Source organism: Schistocerca serialis, chromosome 11 (genome assembly GCF_023864345.2).
Source record: "Schistocerca serialis cubense isolate TAMUIC-IGC-003099 chromosome 11, iqSchSeri2.2, whole genome shotgun sequence".
In the NCBI taxonomy this organism is placed as follows: domain Eukaryota; kingdom Metazoa; phylum Arthropoda; class Insecta; order Orthoptera; family Acrididae; genus Schistocerca; species Schistocerca serialis.
Window position 1 is genome coordinate 65,192,378 of NC_064648.1, and position 19,084 is coordinate 65,211,461.

The window sequence follows — 19,084 nt, forward strand, 5'->3', positions numbered from 1 at the left end:
AATTTTGCGTTATGTTATACTGAGGTTTCTGAAAGTATTTTTTTTTAAGTAAAAAGTTTAAATTAAGCCAGTCATCTATTTAACCAGTAATTTCATTTAACTTTACTTTCAAAATTTAGTATTCCAGAATAAGTAACTGCAAACTCTGTGCTTTCTGATTCATGTATTTTCTCATGAATTGTACAGTGGAAAAGCATGACAATCTTGTTACCACACCAGTGATTATTGCTTAAATCTCTTTGCCATTACTTTTCTCAAGATGCTGGAGATCCATTACCGCAGTGAGCTGGTAACCAATTAATTATCCCCTTTTTAGTCAATCGGTGTTTACTTTGTGTTATCAGTGATTTTTGTAGTAAATATTACGTTGTACCCTTTTTCCTCTGTGCTGTTTGTGAGCGATTGCAGTGTACTCCATCTATGTTCTAGTTATCATCAGTTTCTTTCCTTAAGTGCAGAATAGATTCTTCCTTCAGAAATGTCTGTTGTACACTTTCCTCCAACTAACCGGCTTTATTTTCTGTTGATGATGATAGCCTTATTCACTGAAAAATTTCATTAGGCATATGTGATCATGATCAATTACATCACAATCCAGTAGGCCGATTAGGGAGGGGGAGGTTACAATCAGGCAAGAATTTTGCGGAAAACTATGTGTGTGAAAGCATTTTCTTGAAAGCTGGAGCCTGCAGTTGATTATGGATGAAGCTGTGTATTGTAATAGCATCAGTTCTACTTGGGCTTTCCCTTCTCTGTGTAATGCGATGAGATTACTTATGTAATTGTCAAATGCTGTTCTTCGCCCGTCAGTAAAAGGATATGCTCCAGGGTTAACTTAATGACATACACTATGGCCGATAGATGTTTTAATGAAAATGTTAGTATTCTGATTTCATCGACAAAGAGCCAATCATATGATTGACTACTTTGCTCACTGTATGATTCAGTAATGTAGAGAAATGGCGCCATTTTTACATACAGTTGCAAAACTTTTTCCAAATACTGATGATATGTTTCTTTTGTGAGCTGTCCTGATTTTATGGGTGTTGCGTACACATTATGTTGTCTACCACTAATTGGTTTAAGCCTTAGTGGATTTAAGGACCATATTTGCCTCTGGCAATAAGAGGAACAAATACTGTTGGTAACAGTTTTTTGGAAAGTGTTAATCCATGTCAGTTGTGATGATAAATCTCTCTTTAATACTACATCTGATGAGAAACAATACAACAAGTATTTGAAATGATTTCTTCTTTTATCTATAATTACATCATGATGGTAGAAAAGATGTTGAATTCACATATTTCCATGACAACAAAAGAGAGAGGGGTAAAAATACAGGAGACTGGATTTGAACACATGGTGCTAAAATACAAAACTGTATTAGGGGCAGTTTGTTTCCAACTCACCTAGATATTCATTACACAAGAGAACTGATACTGTCACAATGAAACTTTCATTGAATTTTTTCAGAAACTATAGTGTGTTGGCACCTAAGGCTAAATAGGCATCCCCTCATTTTCACCCTGCTAAGCTTTCACTGCATCAGACAGCTGACTACGCTATTTTCCCCTGTAAGTTAATTAGGCTGACTGTTTCCCATGTATCTGCCTAAAACTCAATCACTTGCCCATCCACCACCAGTGTCAATGGAATACACTCAGTCAATGCTTGTAGGGCATTGTAAACAGCCTCCAAGTCCTGCAGAAACTCTGGGACTCTTGAAGACCATCCTGCAGCATGACTACTGTCATAAACAGATGCCGAATGGCCTCCTTTTCAGCATACCTTACACATGGAGCCTGTGAATAAGCAAGCCTGTCTAATATGCACCAAATGACACTCATGTTAAGACTGCCAACTTTCTCTTTGAGCAGAAAAGGATGCGGAGGAAGAACAGCGCTGAATGTCCGACCAACATCATGAATGGGGATCACAACTTTTTGACATACTTGTATCCACTGAGATTCCTGCAGGGAAAGGCAGGTAGTGTTGTGATATCACCACACGTTGTCATTGGTGTCATTGCACAGTTACTTGACAGAAGGCAAGGTTGGCTGGTCAGCTGCACAGGGCACCAGGGGTCTGCTTACTGTGCAAATCTAATTTCTCCCCCTGTCAGTTGTTGGAAAGCACATGCATTGCTGCTACCAAGGTACATGTGATTCAGCAACCAGGTCAACTTCATCTAAAGGAGGATCTGACAAGGCCAATGCACTAGTTTGCACCTCGAGATCACATGTTAGATGATCACATTTGTGTATAGTGAGTCCGTATATGAGGTAGCACATTTGGGACACTTGAGTGAGAGACATTGAGGTGTTTTGCAAAGGTAAGTTTCTTGAGCTTGGTAGAGGGTTTCAAATTTTGCACTATTTTGTAGAACCTCACACTGCTGGACAATAGCAAGGCAGCCATATCAGCTAGGTTAATGATACACCTTACTCAACAGTGCAGCATGGACTGAAGCAGGTGCTTGCCCCACATTGTTGTACAGTCTTTGAAACTGGCTCTCAATTGAGGGCAGCAGAGGAGCAGGGAGTTGGAACACCAGCGTAGGGACTGGCACAAAGGAAAGTACAAACATGACCAGCCCCTATGATGGAAAACAACTAGCACGCAGATCCCTGAGGATGGCGCAATGTGCAAGTCAGGTGTGTGTTAATGATGTCAGCTAAATAACTGGCTGATCCGACCTATAGCTGCCAACAAGTAGACACCCAGGTGAGCAGTTGTGTCTATACAAATGGAGTGCGCACTGCCCCAATAGCTTCTTGCACTGCTGTGCTGCATGACCCACACTAGCCCATCTGCTCCATCTATATGTCAAATTGAGGGACACGAAATAAAAGTTTTATATCAGTGTTTAGAATACTTAGTTGTAGTTAATTGGTTTAAAATATAAATTTTTGTATATTATATGTTCAGTTGTGCATAAAAACAAATAACTTTTTGAGATGTTATGCTGTTACATTGGGTTACAAAAGTAATACCTATTGATAGCTGCTTTGAATGTGACAGAAGTACAGGCACAGGAGCTATTACACAAATGTTTTAAGTAGGAATCTATAATGATAAAACTGAATTCCATGTCATGGATTAATGACAAAAGAGTTTGATCACTATCTCTCTGTAATGAGTGATGAAGAGATCAATACCATATGAAACAAAATCCCATACCCTTGGAAACCCTACAAGGAGCACTATAGATGACAAATGCAAAATACAAATAAAGAAATGTGTGGTCTTACAGTAAAAGTGTCTCAAAGTATTGCTTTTTCTTCCTCCAAGACTCAAATGGGAATGGGCTTCAATAATTATAATAAGCTTTGACATAAAATAGGGCTTCAAGAATGAATAGTTAATAACAAATGAGATGCTAATATACTATATTAGTTAGAGAGACATGTATGTTGATGTCAGTTTTAGAGAACTTTGTAACACAGATAGTTATAAAACAGCTATTGGTTCACATATAAAAAAAGAATTGTTCACATAAAGTATGACACATAGATCAACATCTTATTATGTCACTATATTCCTAAAGGATGCCATTTGGGTTCGCTTTGTGAGCTTGTGATTTTTACAAATTTGAAAAAATTCATAGAAGAGTTTTAAAATGAAAATGCTCTTTCCATAATAAAGCATTTTTCCAAATATTTTCTGGTCTGTTTTGATGCCTTCTCCCTGTTCTTGCCTTTAGTTTCTTGGGGGTTCCTGTTACTGCTGGTTCACACTTGGCGAGCAGTGGTTTGATCTAATTGTTATTTGTTCTGGCAGATAACTGTACATTGCAGATGGCAACTACAGAGAGGCATTATGTATCCTACTTTTCCATGTTACTTACATATCAATAGTTAAATAATTTTTTACTCTTTTCTTTTTTAGAGAGCTTTACCTCATTCTGTTTTATACTGCAAATATTTTTAATCATATATTTGTGCCTGAGTTGCCAGTTGGTGCCACTATGCAATTAACTGTAGCTTTCAGTTCAAATAATTGGCCTTCCGATATGTTTACATTGTTAGTGTCTATTGGGGCCTGTTCAGTTGATGACTTACCATGTATTGTGCTGAAGTATGTGCAGTTGTGTATGAAAGTTAGTTAAGTAATGGAACACTTTTTTGTAAAAGCAAGTTGATTTTATTGAGGATGTCAATACACCATATTATTCCCCACTTTTTTCCTACAAAATCTTATTTTTAAACATAATTTCCATTCAGTGCAATGACCTTACACCACCATACTGGGAGGACCTGTATGCCCACATGGTAGCACTCTACTGGTTGTCATCAGAGACAACATGCTGCTACATCAATGATCTGTCTGCCATTTGTGTGCAGCTTCCGATGGAGTACATCCTTCATTTGGACAAACAGATGGATGTTGTAATGTGCAAGATCCAGGTTGTAGTGTGGGTGAGGAAGAACAGTCCAATGAAGTTTTGTGAGTTTCTCTCAGGTGCACAGATTTTTGTGAGGCCTTGCCTTGTCGTGAAGAAAGTGAAGTTCATTTGCATTTTTCTGGCAACGAACACGGTGAAGTTTTTTCTTCGATTTTATGAGGGTTGTGCACCCTTTTTATAATGATGACAGATGCCTTGCCCAGCAGCTCACTGTGCTTTTCTTCTTTCTTGTATCTCTGAAGACATCCTGCAGGCACCTATGAATATCTGCCATGCTCTGGTTTTCCACCAAAGGAAACTCGGTGACAGCTCTCTGCTTGGAACCCACCTCTGTAATAACAAATGCCTTTTTGAAGGCTACATATAGCACTGCCACGTATCAGAACATCATTAAACTATATTGGCTGATGTTTATGATGGCCCATAGCAAAACCCTCATTTTTTCAATCATAATTTCCCATGAAAAAATTGTGCTGCATTACTTATTGAACATCCGTTGTATATAGTTAAAGGAAGACAATAATTTTTGTGTATCATAGATAACAGGGAAAGGACAGTTTTGTGTACACAGTAGCACAAAAAGCAATGGGAAATTGACAGTTTTTAGCCACATAACACAAATGGCACTTTTTATGTAATTAATGAAATTTAGTCTTGTCCCAGTTTTATGAAACACTGTCATAAATGTGAAGACAGTAGTGGTTGAATGTTAACATTGGGTTTTTAACTTTTTGTGAGCTGAGATTCGTGTGCAATGCTTCAATGACAGTTCATGTCATGTGTAAAGAACTACAGCTCTAGATGTATTGTAAAATGAAAACATGATGCTTCCAATGAACTCCAGTTTGATAGCAGTTTTAATCACAGATGTTACATGTAGGGATACTGGGACAACAAATGGAATAAAAAGTAATGCATGTATGAGAGATCGTTAATGTGGTGCATCAAGTAAACTCCATATTTTCTTTGTACACAATTATAAATATGAAAACTATCAAATACAGCATTTCAGCTTTGCAGACATGAGTATCAATATGAGATTGGTAGTTCTGCGTCTATCAGCCACTTGCAAGACAGAGTATATGATGGTATGCAAATATCATTATCAGCATATAAGATAAATTGATGGTTTTTAAGTCATGCTACTGAGGAGGATGATAGCTTTTATGGAATCACATTTATTGGGTTTGCCAACTCACAACCAAATTACCACCTTTCAAGACAACCTAGACATTGGGCTATGCAACAGATTGGGCTACTCATCACAAACATCATTCACCAAGTAGTGTAGTGTCAGTCATGTTTGTATGATTTATGCCCTGTGTTGTGACTGGTTGGCAGAAGCATGATATTGATTTATGGGTTTGTGAAAATCAAGTACTATATTTGGGCCGGCCGAAGTAGCCGTGCGGTTCTAGGCGCTGCAGTCTGGAACCGCAAGACCGCTACGGTCGCAGGTTCTAATCCTGCCTCGGGCATGGATGTGTGTGATGTCCTTAGGTTAGTTATGTTTAACTAGTTCTAAGTTCTAGGGGACTAATGACCTCAGAAGTTGAGTCCCATAGTGCTCAGAGCCATTTGAACCATTTACTATGTTTGATTATATTCATATTTACACCAGCATAATATTCAGATGTGCAGGGCAGTTGAATTGCATTTGTGATCTCTCCATAGCAAGTCAGTTTTGTACAACTTGTGTGTAAATATCAGGAAATGTGTTTTCCTGTATTCCAAGTGAAATGAGTTTGAATGATTCTTTATAAATATGGGTAAACAAATTTTTGATAATTTGACATTTTGAAAATAAGCTTCTGAAAAATTAGAAGTGACAAATAATTCAGGCAGAAGTGAAGCACATACTGAATCACAGAGTTTCACCTTCAAACTTGGTGAGCAACTCTTAGCCACAGATCCAAGCTAATGAATCACATCCCTTCATAATTTAATAGTAAAAAATTTCTGTGCCAACAAGAGATGCAGATATTGTGAAACATATGATGATGGACTGAAGGCAGTTTGTCTGTTGAGTTCAAATAAAGATTCTGGACAGCTGCTTTCATGCTGCTGCAAAATGTTGGGTTGTTGGTATAATACTAAAGGAGAGAATTTTAAAGTTGTGTCAATGTATTCATTTAAAAAACTTTAAAGTGTATGGTTGGAGAGAGATTTTATTTCTAATATATTAAATTTAAGATTTAAAAAAATGTTTTCTTTCTCCAGTAATGTAAATAAATCTGATGTCAACAGACATATTGTAATTCAGAGTTATCATCTGCAACAAAGATAATAAAACAATGAAAGAAAACAGAAATAAACAACACGAAGCACTTAAAAATAACCCATCAGAAACTAAAATCAAATTTGAACAAAAAGACACAAAAACTTGGCATACAATAATACAAACATTGTCAAAAATAGAGCCAAATTTGGCTGAAAATAAAACAGCTTTTTCTTGTCCTCATATTGCATCTATACATAGGGTGATGCAATAATCCCAACCTATATACTGTATGGCTAATTCTGGATACATATCGTATTAGTTACAGAATTGGCTGTTAGTAAGTGATGTTACCCAGAGAAAATCATTTACAACCTCTCATATGAAGTCTCAATAGAGCAAAACAAGAAAAACTATCTACTTGGATCATCCTTTTGGGTTGCTAAGGTTTTTGTTTGTGTGGAGAACAAAATTATTCTTGATAAGCTAAAATGCTTTGGTATCAATATTCTCTCTTGTATGAAACAAAAGCAGATGGTCCATTGATAGACTTTTACATGGAAATGAAACAACTCACAAGGGAATGATCCACTTTGACATTTCAGAACCCATGTGGAAATTTTTCAGGAGAAATGAACCATGAAAATTTTAGCTGCTAGGACAAAATTTTAAATATTTTTGAAAAATGCTGGAAGTTAATTTTTTTGTCACATGTTGTTCTACTATTGATGGCACTTTTGACTAGTGTGTGGAACAGTGAATGAGCAGAAGTAATTGTGACAAGAGAGAATAGTGTTACAATTGAGGGCTACACACAGACATGGAAATTACAAGCACTTAAGTTTTACCAAATTCGACATACACCTAAAGTGTTTTATATGTATTATTGCAAAGATGACTAACAGAGAATGAAATTTGTGGCACATTTTGACTTTACATTACATGTCTTCCATCACTTCAATTAGGAATTCTTTGTTTTAAACTGGAATAGTACATACACATACATAATTTAAAATAATCCATATAGAACAGTTATAGTAATGAATTCTGAAGTTCGCACATTTTACTCACAATGAAATAATTCCTTATAGTTTTCACAAAAATAAGAAATGTTCACAGAGTAACAGAAAGAAACATTTTCCTTGCACCAGGCACACTTAACAAAAATGGAAGTTACTGCAGTAAGCACTTCACAGTAACTGCTAGTTTTATTTAGATAAAATTGAGATGGTCTCTGTTCTGCATATTGTTTTGTTTACTAGACATATTTGATCAAATTTGAAAACTTACAACACAAATAACTAAAGTTGAAAGGTAATTTCCTGCTGATAAATGTGAAATGATGGAGATCTAGCTGTCTCAGATTGTCCAACAATTTTCTGAAAACTACTTACCACTGTTGAGAAATTTTTTTTGTCAAGGATTGAATCACATTAATTATTCCTAGGGAATTCACATAATATCAAGTCATTTTGTCATCTTCCTGAAAGACATAGCTGATATGTACAGGCCAGTAGTCCAACAAAAGCAGTTAATTATTTTCTCCAGACAGCAAGAAGTTTTGAACAAAATGTTGTAACCTGGCGTTTCATATTTCTCCGTACTTTGATACATTAATTACAAGATTAGTCCCTAAACACTCCCAGACAGCATCAGCCTCTCTCCCCACTCCTACACTACTACCCCTTCCCCTTTCCGCACCCCCTCCAGACTGCTGCTTGCATACCATGTGATAGTTGCATTCTGGCCTTAGATGCTGGAGTTAGCTGTCATGTGTGGATGAAGTGTGCTTGCTTGTGTGTATGAATGGTTTGTGTCTTTTACTGGTGAAGACTGTGACTGAAAGATTTATGTGAGTTCTTTTAATTGTGCCTGTCTGCAACATAACGTTTCTTCTTGATAGTAAGTAGCATGTCTTTTCCTACATTGTCAATTACAAGATCTTTGCATGTTATCTTTCTTTTTCAACTTTTGGTCCTAATTTCCCTGAGGCTCCTGAAGACTGACACAAGACTTGTATTATTTGTGTACAAATGTGTCATAGCATTGGAGATTAGAAAACGCCATGTTTTACTTTGAAGTAGTGAGTTATGGTCTGCACACAGTTCTCACTTGAACCTTTGATTAATCAGTGGTATATGCTGCAGTTGCTTAGATAACAATAAGCTTTGTCTTCTCATTAGCTTTGAATTTCCCGATAGTATATCCCAATAAAGACACCACCTTGAAACAGCCATAAAATGTAAACTATGTAATTTTATGACTGCTTGATTCTGCTTAACCACCTTGAATATTCAGAAATTACCATTGTTCATCTCGTTTGCAATTCAGGAGCCCAACTGAATAGATCTTCATAGGTAATGGTATGTTCTCTCTCATGAGTAGTTATAAGTTGTAAGGGGGCTTCGCTAACTTTCATTTTGGTGCATATTTCTTTCTTCCTTTTAATCAATTCTTTCAGATTTTATGAAATGGGCCCAGCTTTTTGCACTCCATCACTTCAGATGAAGTAGTGCTGAGTGCAAAACAATGAAATATGTTGAAACTTCCTGGCAGATTAAAACTGTGTGCCCGACCGTGACTCGAACTTGGGACCTTTGCCTTTCGCGGGCAAGTGCTCTACCATCTGAGCTACCGAAGCACGACTCACGCCCGGTACTCACAGCTTTACTTCTGCCAGTATCTCATCTCCTACCTTCCAAACTTTACAGAAGCTCTCCTGCGAAACTTGCAGAACTAGCACTCCTGAAAGAAAGGATACAGCGGAGACATGCCTTAGCCACAGCCTGGGGGATGTTTCCAGAATGAGATTTTCACTCTGCAGCGGAGTGAAAATCTCATTCTGGAAACATCCCCCAGGCTGTGGCTAAGCCATGTCTCCGCTGTATCCTTTCTTTCAGGAGTGCTAGTTCTGCAAGTTTCGCAGGAGAGCTTCTGTAAAGTTTGGAAGGTAGGAGATGAGATACTGGCAGAAGTAAAGCTGTGAGTACCGGGCGTGAGTCGTGCTTCGGTAGCTCAGATGGTAGAGCACTTGCCCGCGAATGGCAAAGGTCCCGAGTTTGAGTCTCGGTCGGGCACACAGTTTTAATCTGCCAGGAAGTTTCATATCAGCGCACACTCCACTGCAGAGTGAAAATCTCTTTCTGGAATGAAATATGTTGTTAGCCAATTCCCCAGAAATTAAACTCTGAAAATTGTACTACAAGCAATAATGGAATCTGCTGCAGGTCCAACAGCCATAGTCATGTGTTCATGTGTTACTAGCTGTAAAATTTCCACCATTATAAAATGAAAATGTGCAGTGAGGAACAGAAACAAAAAACACACAAGAAATGTGCCATCAAAGTGTTGAAAGCAATCATTTCTTTTTTTTACTGCTGATTTTGTGGTCTATGCAGTGAACCTGAAATTACCTTCCAGTTGCTTATTCAAGACTGCGCCTATTACAAAGTCCCAAATGAGAAACAATGTCTACATAATAAAATATCCCCTACAGACCCATGGAACAAAATGGCTTCTGTGTGCAAATGAGGAAAGTGAGACTCCTGGTACCTGGAAGAGTTACACCTCCCTGTGTCATGACATTCATTTCAGAATTCTATTCTATCTGTGTTTACAGTTTATAGCCTCTAAATAAAGAATAACCTATTTGAGGAAAATCCGAGGTTGGAATGGTGGTGATCATCAGTACCACCCCTGGTGTACGTGCAACGTATGTTTCCCTCCCATTAGAGAGGATGGTTAACAACAGAGATCAAAGTGTCTTTTCAGGAAGAGTGAGCTTTAGAGCTGTACATAATTCAGAGGACTAACTCTTATCAAAACTATGTGCACTTCAAGTAGAATTACAGAATTGTGAGAAAGACAAAACTATGCACTATGCCTCAAAATTACAAGAACAAGACAGGAAGTTTGGGCATTATTCGAAAGAAATTTTTTTAACTCTGTAAAACAAATGATGATGAACTCCCTGAGGAGTGTAGCAGTGAAACGGATGAAATTAAATTCAGGTCATTGGAACAATTCATTGAATTTATAAGCCAAACATTAGCTGTAAACAAAGGGGGTAAGAAATGAATTGTTGAAAGGAGATGCAATACACTTATACAGGTATTGCCCATTCCTCCATTAGACTTTAGTTTTGTCTTATAAACTATAGAAGGGATTACAGAATCTTCAGATCATCAAAAAGAAGTAACATTTGTGATTTATGATGTTATTTCAGCCAAAATACTGAAATATAGTGTCAACTTTATAGTACCCCACCTCCTTTGGTTATCTTTGCAGTTGGCCAGTGAGTTGAGGTGTATTTGCTGAAAGAGTGCAATATGCTGTGGTAAAACACATTTATAAAAGTGGATGTATGCAAGTGAGCTGTGACCATAGATCTGTATCCCTCTTCCCATGTTCTCATTTCCCCCCCCCCCCCCCTTTCTTCAGAAGGTTATTGGTAACATAATATTAAATAACAGCTGTTGGTCTTCCATAAAGACTTCTCTACAGCGGACAGGATATGTGATGTCAGTATGTAATGTCTACTAGAACTAAAAGTTAAGACTTATCCTCTTAATATTGTGATTTTGCCAGGGCCTTGGATACTATGTCTATTTGTTGTTAGTAATAATGATGAAAGTAGTCTGAAATGTGAGTCAAAATCACAGTACTGGAATTAAAAGTAATTTCCATATGGACTAAGCATACCTGTCTACAGTTAATGAGTTTGGGAGTCTGGTTCAAAGTCTGTTACAGCTTAGCAGTAGACATCAGGGAGGATTTTAAAAATGTTCCTTTTTAGCCACTCATTCTGTAATTTACCCAAATATTTGGCTCCAGTTATGTTAATTATGCTTAACTCTTGATGCTTGTTTCGCCTGTATGCAGGATGAGACAGTCCACAATAGAGATATTCACAATGAGTAAATATGGCAAGGTGCAGTTTTCCCTAAGCTATAGCCAACAATGTGACGAATTTTCTAACTTGTTTAAGTAATTTTTAATGCTTCTAGTTGCTGAAGACTTTAAAAAAACAGTATTGTTTACTTTTTTCTCTGATATCCTAAAGAGAGTCCGACAAAGTGTATTATGGTGGAACATGTGGAACTTGATCAGATAGTAATACATGGTGACAGTGCTGCAAACCACTTCTAAGCAATATAATGTGTAGTGGGTTGTGTGTTTGGAGGTGGAGAAGGGTAGATACTTTTTGAATACGATCCCATCCCAATTGCCTATATTGACCAGCTTATGTTCTCTTCTTCCTCTACAGCACTGCACTACAGTGAAGATTAAATGTTTGATAAACAGACAGTTCGCTATGGAGGGAATTTGTGGGTGTTGAACGATGTAACATAAATCTGATAAGACTTCAATGTACTGATAGAAAACACTTCAGTGACATTTGCTAATAATAAATGTTCTGAAAAAGGGTCAAGACTCATAATAATACTACACATTTCTGGAGGATAACAGAAGAAGCATGAAATTGGTTCACAGGTAACAGGTTAACCCTTAATCTAGCACAGACAGACAAGTCAGGTAGTCATGAAAGACTGTCTAGTGAATCCAACAATGTTTATCTTAGCAGCAATTGCCATTATTTTGCCATCAAATAAAGGCTACTATTGGTCTTAGCAATAGTATATGTTGCTTCGCCTCTGTCCCACTGTCAGGTGAAGAGGTCCCACTAATCTCTGTTCTAGTGTACAAAATGTGTTGCATGGTGCTTCATGACCACAGGATACATTGATTTTGCGTTGTAAGTTGCCTGTTTTAATATTCTAAACCAATAAAAGACCAAAGGTGTTATGGATGGTGAGTGGGCAGGCCATTTCATTTTTTACAAGCAATCAGTTGAATGGTCTCAAAGTGTTGTGACATGAAGATCTGTAGTCATCTGTGCTGCGTGGATAGAAGATTTGTCATGGTGGTATTATGTGGATTGCTTTGTATGTAGTGGACTCTAAAACGGCAGCGGTATATGTTACAAACTGTAGAAACTCCATCAATAAAACAAGGACAAACGATGCAGTCCCTCCAAAGCATATACCACATGTTGACAGAGCAAAGTTGTTTATCCTTTTCTCTCTGTCAGTGTGGATTTTCAACTGACCAGTTTGCATGATGCAGAAATGGATTTGCCCTTGATTTATAAGCAGTGCTTCATTCAGAAACAAAATATTAGGATAACTACTGCTAGCGTTCACCCCTGGTAGCTCAGTGGTCAACATGACAGAATGTCAATCCTAAGGGCCCTGGTTCAATTCCCGGCTGGGTTGGAGATATTCTCTGCTCAGGGACTGGAAGCTGTGTTGTCCTAATGATCATTATTTCATCCCCATCGACACACAAGTCGCCGAAGTGGCTCAAATCGAAAGACTTGCACCCGGCGAACGGTCCACCTGATGGGACACCCTAGTCACATGACACTTACTTACTTACTTACTACTGCTACCTATGTCCATTTGAATCTGATTACTGTAGTAAGCCTCCTTTCTCAACAGTTTCTATACCACCCCCCAAACTTCTCACCATTACCCAGTTGACAGTTTCTTAATTCCTTGTGATGTATCCTACAAAATGATAGCTTCTTGTAGTCAGTTGGTACCCAGATTGATTTAGCACCTTCCATCAGCCTTCTTGTGTAGCATCATGTATCATGTTTCAAATGCCTCTATTCTTTTGTGAAGTGTTTATCATTCACATTTGACATCTGTATGAGAACACTTCAGACAAACACCTTCAAAAAAGTTTTCCTAACTTAAATATATGTTTGATGTTAACTTCTTTGTGGAGATATGTTTTTTTTCTATTGCTTGTCTTCATGTTGCATCCTCTCTACTTTGGCCATCATCATGCATTTTTTCTTCAAATAGTGAAAATCATCTGCTACTCCTAATCTGGTTCTCTCAGCATCACATTATTTAATTTCAATTCATTCCATCATCCCTGTTGTCCTTTTGTGGATATTTATGTACATCTTATAAGCCCTTTTGAAGACTCCATCATTTCTGTGCAATTATTCTTTCCAGCCTTTTTCTGTCTGACAGAATTACAATTTTATCAGTAAACACTGGGTTTTATTTCTTCTTCTTGAACATTAATTCTGTTCTAACTTTTTCCTTGGTTTCTTTTACTACCTGTCCGGTGTTCAGACTGAAAAAATGGGAGGATAGGGTACAACTCAGTCACATTCCCTTCTCAACTACTGCCTTGGGTTCATGTCCTTCAACTCTTATAACAGCAGTCAACTTTCTACACTCAATGTAGATAAGTCCACCTTCAAAGTTTCCCAGTCTATAGTGTCAAAAGCTTACTCTAAATTTACAAATACTGTAAAAAGACGCTTGTCTTTCTTCAGTTATCTACTGAGATCAGTTGTTAGTTCATCATTTCTTCACATGCTCCTACATTTTTTCAGAACCCAAAATGAACTCTTAGTTGACTTCTACAAGTTACTCCACTCTTGTGTAAATAATTCATGTTAGTATTTTGCAGTCACAAATTATTAGACTTACAGTTCAGTAATATTCCCATCTGTCAACACCTGCCTTCTTGGGAATTGGAATTATTACATTCTTCCTGAATTGTTAGAGTATTTCACGTGTCTCACATTTCTTACATGCTGGGTGGAATATTTTTACATACATAATATGCATATACAAATCAGGTAATGTAAAAGTAATATCTATTGTTATCAATGTGTGTGGACTAGCACAAGTGATATTAGGTTGTTAGTGTACTTTACAGATATCACCTGTCCTGCTCTGTTCATGTTGTTAGTGTGTATCTTGCCATTTTTCTCACCTCTCAAAACTTACCTTCATGTAGGGCTTTACAAAATGTTGTATGTGAGTGAGTAAATGAATGAATAAATGAAAAAACAAACTTTTTTACATTGACAAAAATCTTTACTCTTGAGTCATATTTTATACTTTATCTTAAAGTTTCCTCGCTTTATGAATTTAGTGTGTGCATATACCACATGAGCAATGATACTCAGCTTGTATGTTCTTTGTTTGTTACAGATTGAAGTATATGAAGAGTTCATCAGTACTGAATATGATCCTATCAGAGTTAAGAAAGAGGAGGTAAGTTGCTTGTATACATTAAGGTCTAGTAAATATTTATGTTCTCAGAAATATAACTATCTCTGGTCTAGTTTTAGGCTGATTGCACATAGTGGATCTTGGAATTTGTGAAAGGGAAGTAGTAGTATTTATAGAGAAACACACATTCAACTGCATGTGGCATATTCTTATATTATGTACATGACAGATCACAGATAAATGGGCAGTCTTATTACACTTAAGATCTTTAGGTGAAATTTAAATTTTTGCTTTCTGGAACAACTGAACCCAACTTCTGACTATGTGTGTGCTCCCACTGTACCCTTAGCTTTGAAGTTCTTTTGTGAAATAGTCCAAACTTTTTTGCGACAAAAGAAACTCTCAACTCACCTACAGAGTCAATTACAGGCAGATTCAATGAACAGTGGGGTTCAGGGCAGCGCCTACTCATCATCATCAAGTTTGTCAAAATTTGTGGGAGATATAGAGCTTGGCATAAAATTAAAAACAAAAAGAAATAAATTTCCACATAGGATCTTGACCCCATGACTTTCAGATTACCATTCCGTACTCTTTTCAAAGTGCCAACCAATGCCTGGAAACCAAACTAACATAAATGGCTCATGTCTTGCCCAGCCTATGCAAAAATACTATTTTTTCTAAGCTCTTGGCGATCTGCAACTCCTACTTCTGTAACTTTCATTTCTGGCCAAGCCCTGCATACATAAAAAATTGATGATGAGTAGACATGTCACATTGTTCGAAGGTGTCACACTACAAATTCAAAGGTCTGTGCTTCAATCCTCATTTAATCCTGTGTTTTCTTTTCAACTTATTTCTGCTTTAAGCTTGGGGAATGATTTGTATAGATGAGAAATGGCAAGTGCATTGTTGTTTGGAGGCCACATTCAGCTCTTTGTCTCCTTATACATTGGTGGGTATGTGAACCGTATCATTTACCGCAGTTCCTGTTTCTCCCTTGGTTTACTCCTGTTTGGAGTTTCCGTGCTTTCCTAGAGGGCGTTGTGGAGCCTCTGCGAGTGCACCCACAGGGAGGAGGCGCTGTGTGCTGTGCCCAGGGCGGAGGAGGCAGTTGAGACGAGTGTTCAGCCCTGGACGACCGTTCTGCAGTGGGACGCTCGGTCCCTCTATGCTAAGTCTGGATGGGCCCAAAAACCCATGGTGTGAGGAAACAAGAGTCCATATATCTGTGGACAACGTTTGGTTTCCATTCATGGGTTGGGGAAGCTATGAAGTCTGTCTGCAGCTGCCAGTAACCTCCAGAAGGTGGTGTCGTCACTGAAAGTAAGATTTTTCATCTAGTTAGTGCAACGGCCATCGTCTGGCAGGGCCAATCTCCCAGTGTTGTGGGAGCTATTAATAACTGTGGGGCAACGTTTCTCTGCTTTGAGTTTGTAATCGGAAATTACCTTGCGTGTGTGTTACTGCCCCCTTACATGACCGTGCATTTGTACACCATACTGACTTAAGGCACACATTGTTAAGAAACAAAAAAGAAAAATTTTTTGGCTATGGTCCTTCTGCAAACCGTTGTTTTCCCATGGATGGCATAGGTCACTGTTTGGATAAGCACATTGTAAAATGTTAAATATCCTTGTACTGTCTGGCGTAGAGATAAAGTCAATTAATTTTATGGATGTCTGAAATGCTAGATTATGTTGATGTTTGCCAATATCTGTTGTGTTTAGTATGTAGGCATATTTAACTTTGATCGTTATTGTGTATATATTCTTGTGTTAAGGAGTTTAGTCCTGGTGTCATTTAAGTGTTCTATTTAATTATATTTAAAGTAGTGCTAGAGTTTCTATTTGGTAATCTGCCTAGCCATGACTGATGTCAGTTGCTCGGTCTGTCTGAAATGTTGGGCCTGTTGGGTAGAGACCATTGTTGACTTGCTCTCCTCAGCTCCGAAGTCCCATATTGATACTACAGAGGTAGTTCCGCTGGAATCTCATTTGCAGAAGTTATCAGCTCTTGTGAGCACCAATAAAGCTTCCTTTGCCTCTGTAAATTTTGTTCGCTGGCCAGCAAGCTTTGGTTAATGATTAAAAATTGCCAACTGGTCTTCGTCCAACCTAGTGGCTTGTGTTAGACGAGTTCCCTTTCCAGTTCGGGCAAATGTTTCCTCCTCCTCGTGGAGCCATCCTCTTTCCCGAGCCACACTGGGTAAGAGTTGCCCAAGTGTCTATTGCAGCTCAATGTTCCAGGAGAATGAAATAAGAGGTTAATTATCTACTACACCATTATCCCCAAGAAAGCCGAATTAGAATAGTTCTGGATAACATAAGTCTTGTACACTATTAAGTTAGTTCTAGGCCTCGAGAAATTGCTGTTTGGTAAAATTTAAGCTTCTTTGTCGGTAATCCAGCGTATTCCATGATCCAACATTGTTATAGAACTGAAAGATTTGCTTTTGATAAATTTGCTGAGACATGACTTAATTATTTGCTATTGATGTTAATCGCTTTAAATGAATATTCTTTAATTTGTGGTTATAATTCTTAATGAGTGATCGTCCTTAATGGTGTAACATTTAATGTATGTCTGATTGTCCCCTATATCACCTACTGACTTCATTCAGAGACTGAAAAGGTGATCCTTGCTCAAGTTTATGGGACTGTATTAACTGTTGATCTTTATTGTTTAGGGTCTTAAAAATATTTGTTAAAAAGGACTAATTTTAGATTCCTATTGTTTATGCATTCTTAAGTTATATAGCAAATATTACAAGTGCAAATATTCTCTCATTGATACAAGTGCTAGTTCTGTGGCTTACACTGAAAGGTGTGACAATAAATGCAAAATCTAAAATGAAGCATTGGGGCAAATTAATCCTTTCCCTTATCATTACCGTTAAAGATAACTGTTTGTTTATCACTTGTTATTGAAACTGGTTGGGAGAATAGTTTGACCTCGTAGAAAGAGTACAATCAGATGGTAGCAGAGAGTGATTGTTCCCTGCTTCACTCTTTTGCATTTGCTGTTGATCCCTCTATTTGCCAAGTGTTGCTGTTTGTGATAATTCCTGATTTTTATATTTCGGTGACTTCCATCATCATGGGGCAACGTGATTGCCTGGGGCTTGGTCTGTTAAAAATGATCAATTGATTTATCAACTCTGGATTCGGAAGCAACACATACAGGGTGGGGTGCCCGAATTAATTGCTAAATTGTGTGGGGCATCGCATAACCTGCTTGCAAGTTCTGGGGAGGTCATAGGGCAAGTTAGTGACACCATAAGTTTGATTAGTGGGGGAGTTGAGGACTTGCTCCGAAATGTTATGTTTCTCCAGGGGAGCAATGTGACTCCTAAACAGAGGGGGTGGCTGCAGGCCCAGTTATGCCACTGGTCCTCACGTATTCGTGAACTGGAGGTATTCTCCTTGAATAGGGAACAGGACATGCTCGAGCAACTTGATCGTAAGATCAATGAATTGCAGGGCAAGACGAGTATATTAGGATTGGAATGAATTTGTGATGCTTACTGAGATCCTCTTGGAAGTCTTGCGTGGACAAGCCACCTGGTGCCAATTTAGAGAGTGTATTATTAAATACAAGTTGTTTCCGCGCGTTTGTCAGCATTTGGAAACTCAGTATTACTGGAGGGTCCAAGGCCTGACTGAAACATTAACTCAATACGTGGAGAGGATGCAGATGGCTGTGAGTGCCCTTAATATGGTGGTGGAGGAGTGAGATACTGTTTTGGTAATCATCCAAGGAATGAGACCTGAGGACTGGTCACGCACTCAGTTTGTCCAAGAAATGAGATCTTATACAGATTTAACCGATCTCATCAACTCTATTGAGGCATTTAGTTTTTCTGATCAATGACGGCAGGAAACAGCTGCAGGTTCCGATAATACCACAATCACGAAACACTCTGAGATGTCTCATTCCTTATTATCACCTCAACGTACATATTACAGGCGTGGATCACTTGAGCACTTAGTTCACAATTGTCAGGTGGAGCGAACCCCTCATTCTAACAAATGACGCCACGGGAGAGAGAGGCATGGATTTAAAGGGCATGTTCCTAAGGGATGTGCACATGTCAAACTAGTCGCGAAGGCTTGGTTCCCACATCTCTGTGCTTTTCTTAATCATGACTTGGTCTGTGCATTGCTCGATACCGGGAGTGCTGTTTCCTTAACTTGATTACTTTTGATATTTAGAGTTTTGTGGCATATGCAAGTTTCCCTCCTTGTCTCCCACTATACAGGGATGTTGCACTGTCAATGGAGATAAGTTGCCTCTGGTGGGGGAGTTAAGAGGGAGTATTGCTGTAGGCGGTTTTTTGTGGCCCATCTAGCTTTTCGTTGCTGAAAATTTGTCAGTTAACCTTCCTCTAGGGAGTGATTTTGTCCAAAAGGTGGG

General features: G+C 38.2%; 1 protein-coding gene across 1 annotated transcript in view; it reads left to right on the forward strand.

Moving 5' to 3' along the window:
* Positions 1 to 19,084, forward strand: part of LOC126427263 (uncharacterized) — a 131,897-nt gene that overhangs the window by 31,047 nt on the left and 81,766 nt on the right. Inside the window, exon 5 of the mRNA XM_050089516.1 lies at positions 14,648 to 14,710. Within this exon, the coding sequence (XP_049945473.1) occupies positions 14,648 to 14,710 (63 nt within the window). The remainder of the gene's footprint in view (positions 1 to 14,647; positions 14,711 to 19,084) is intronic.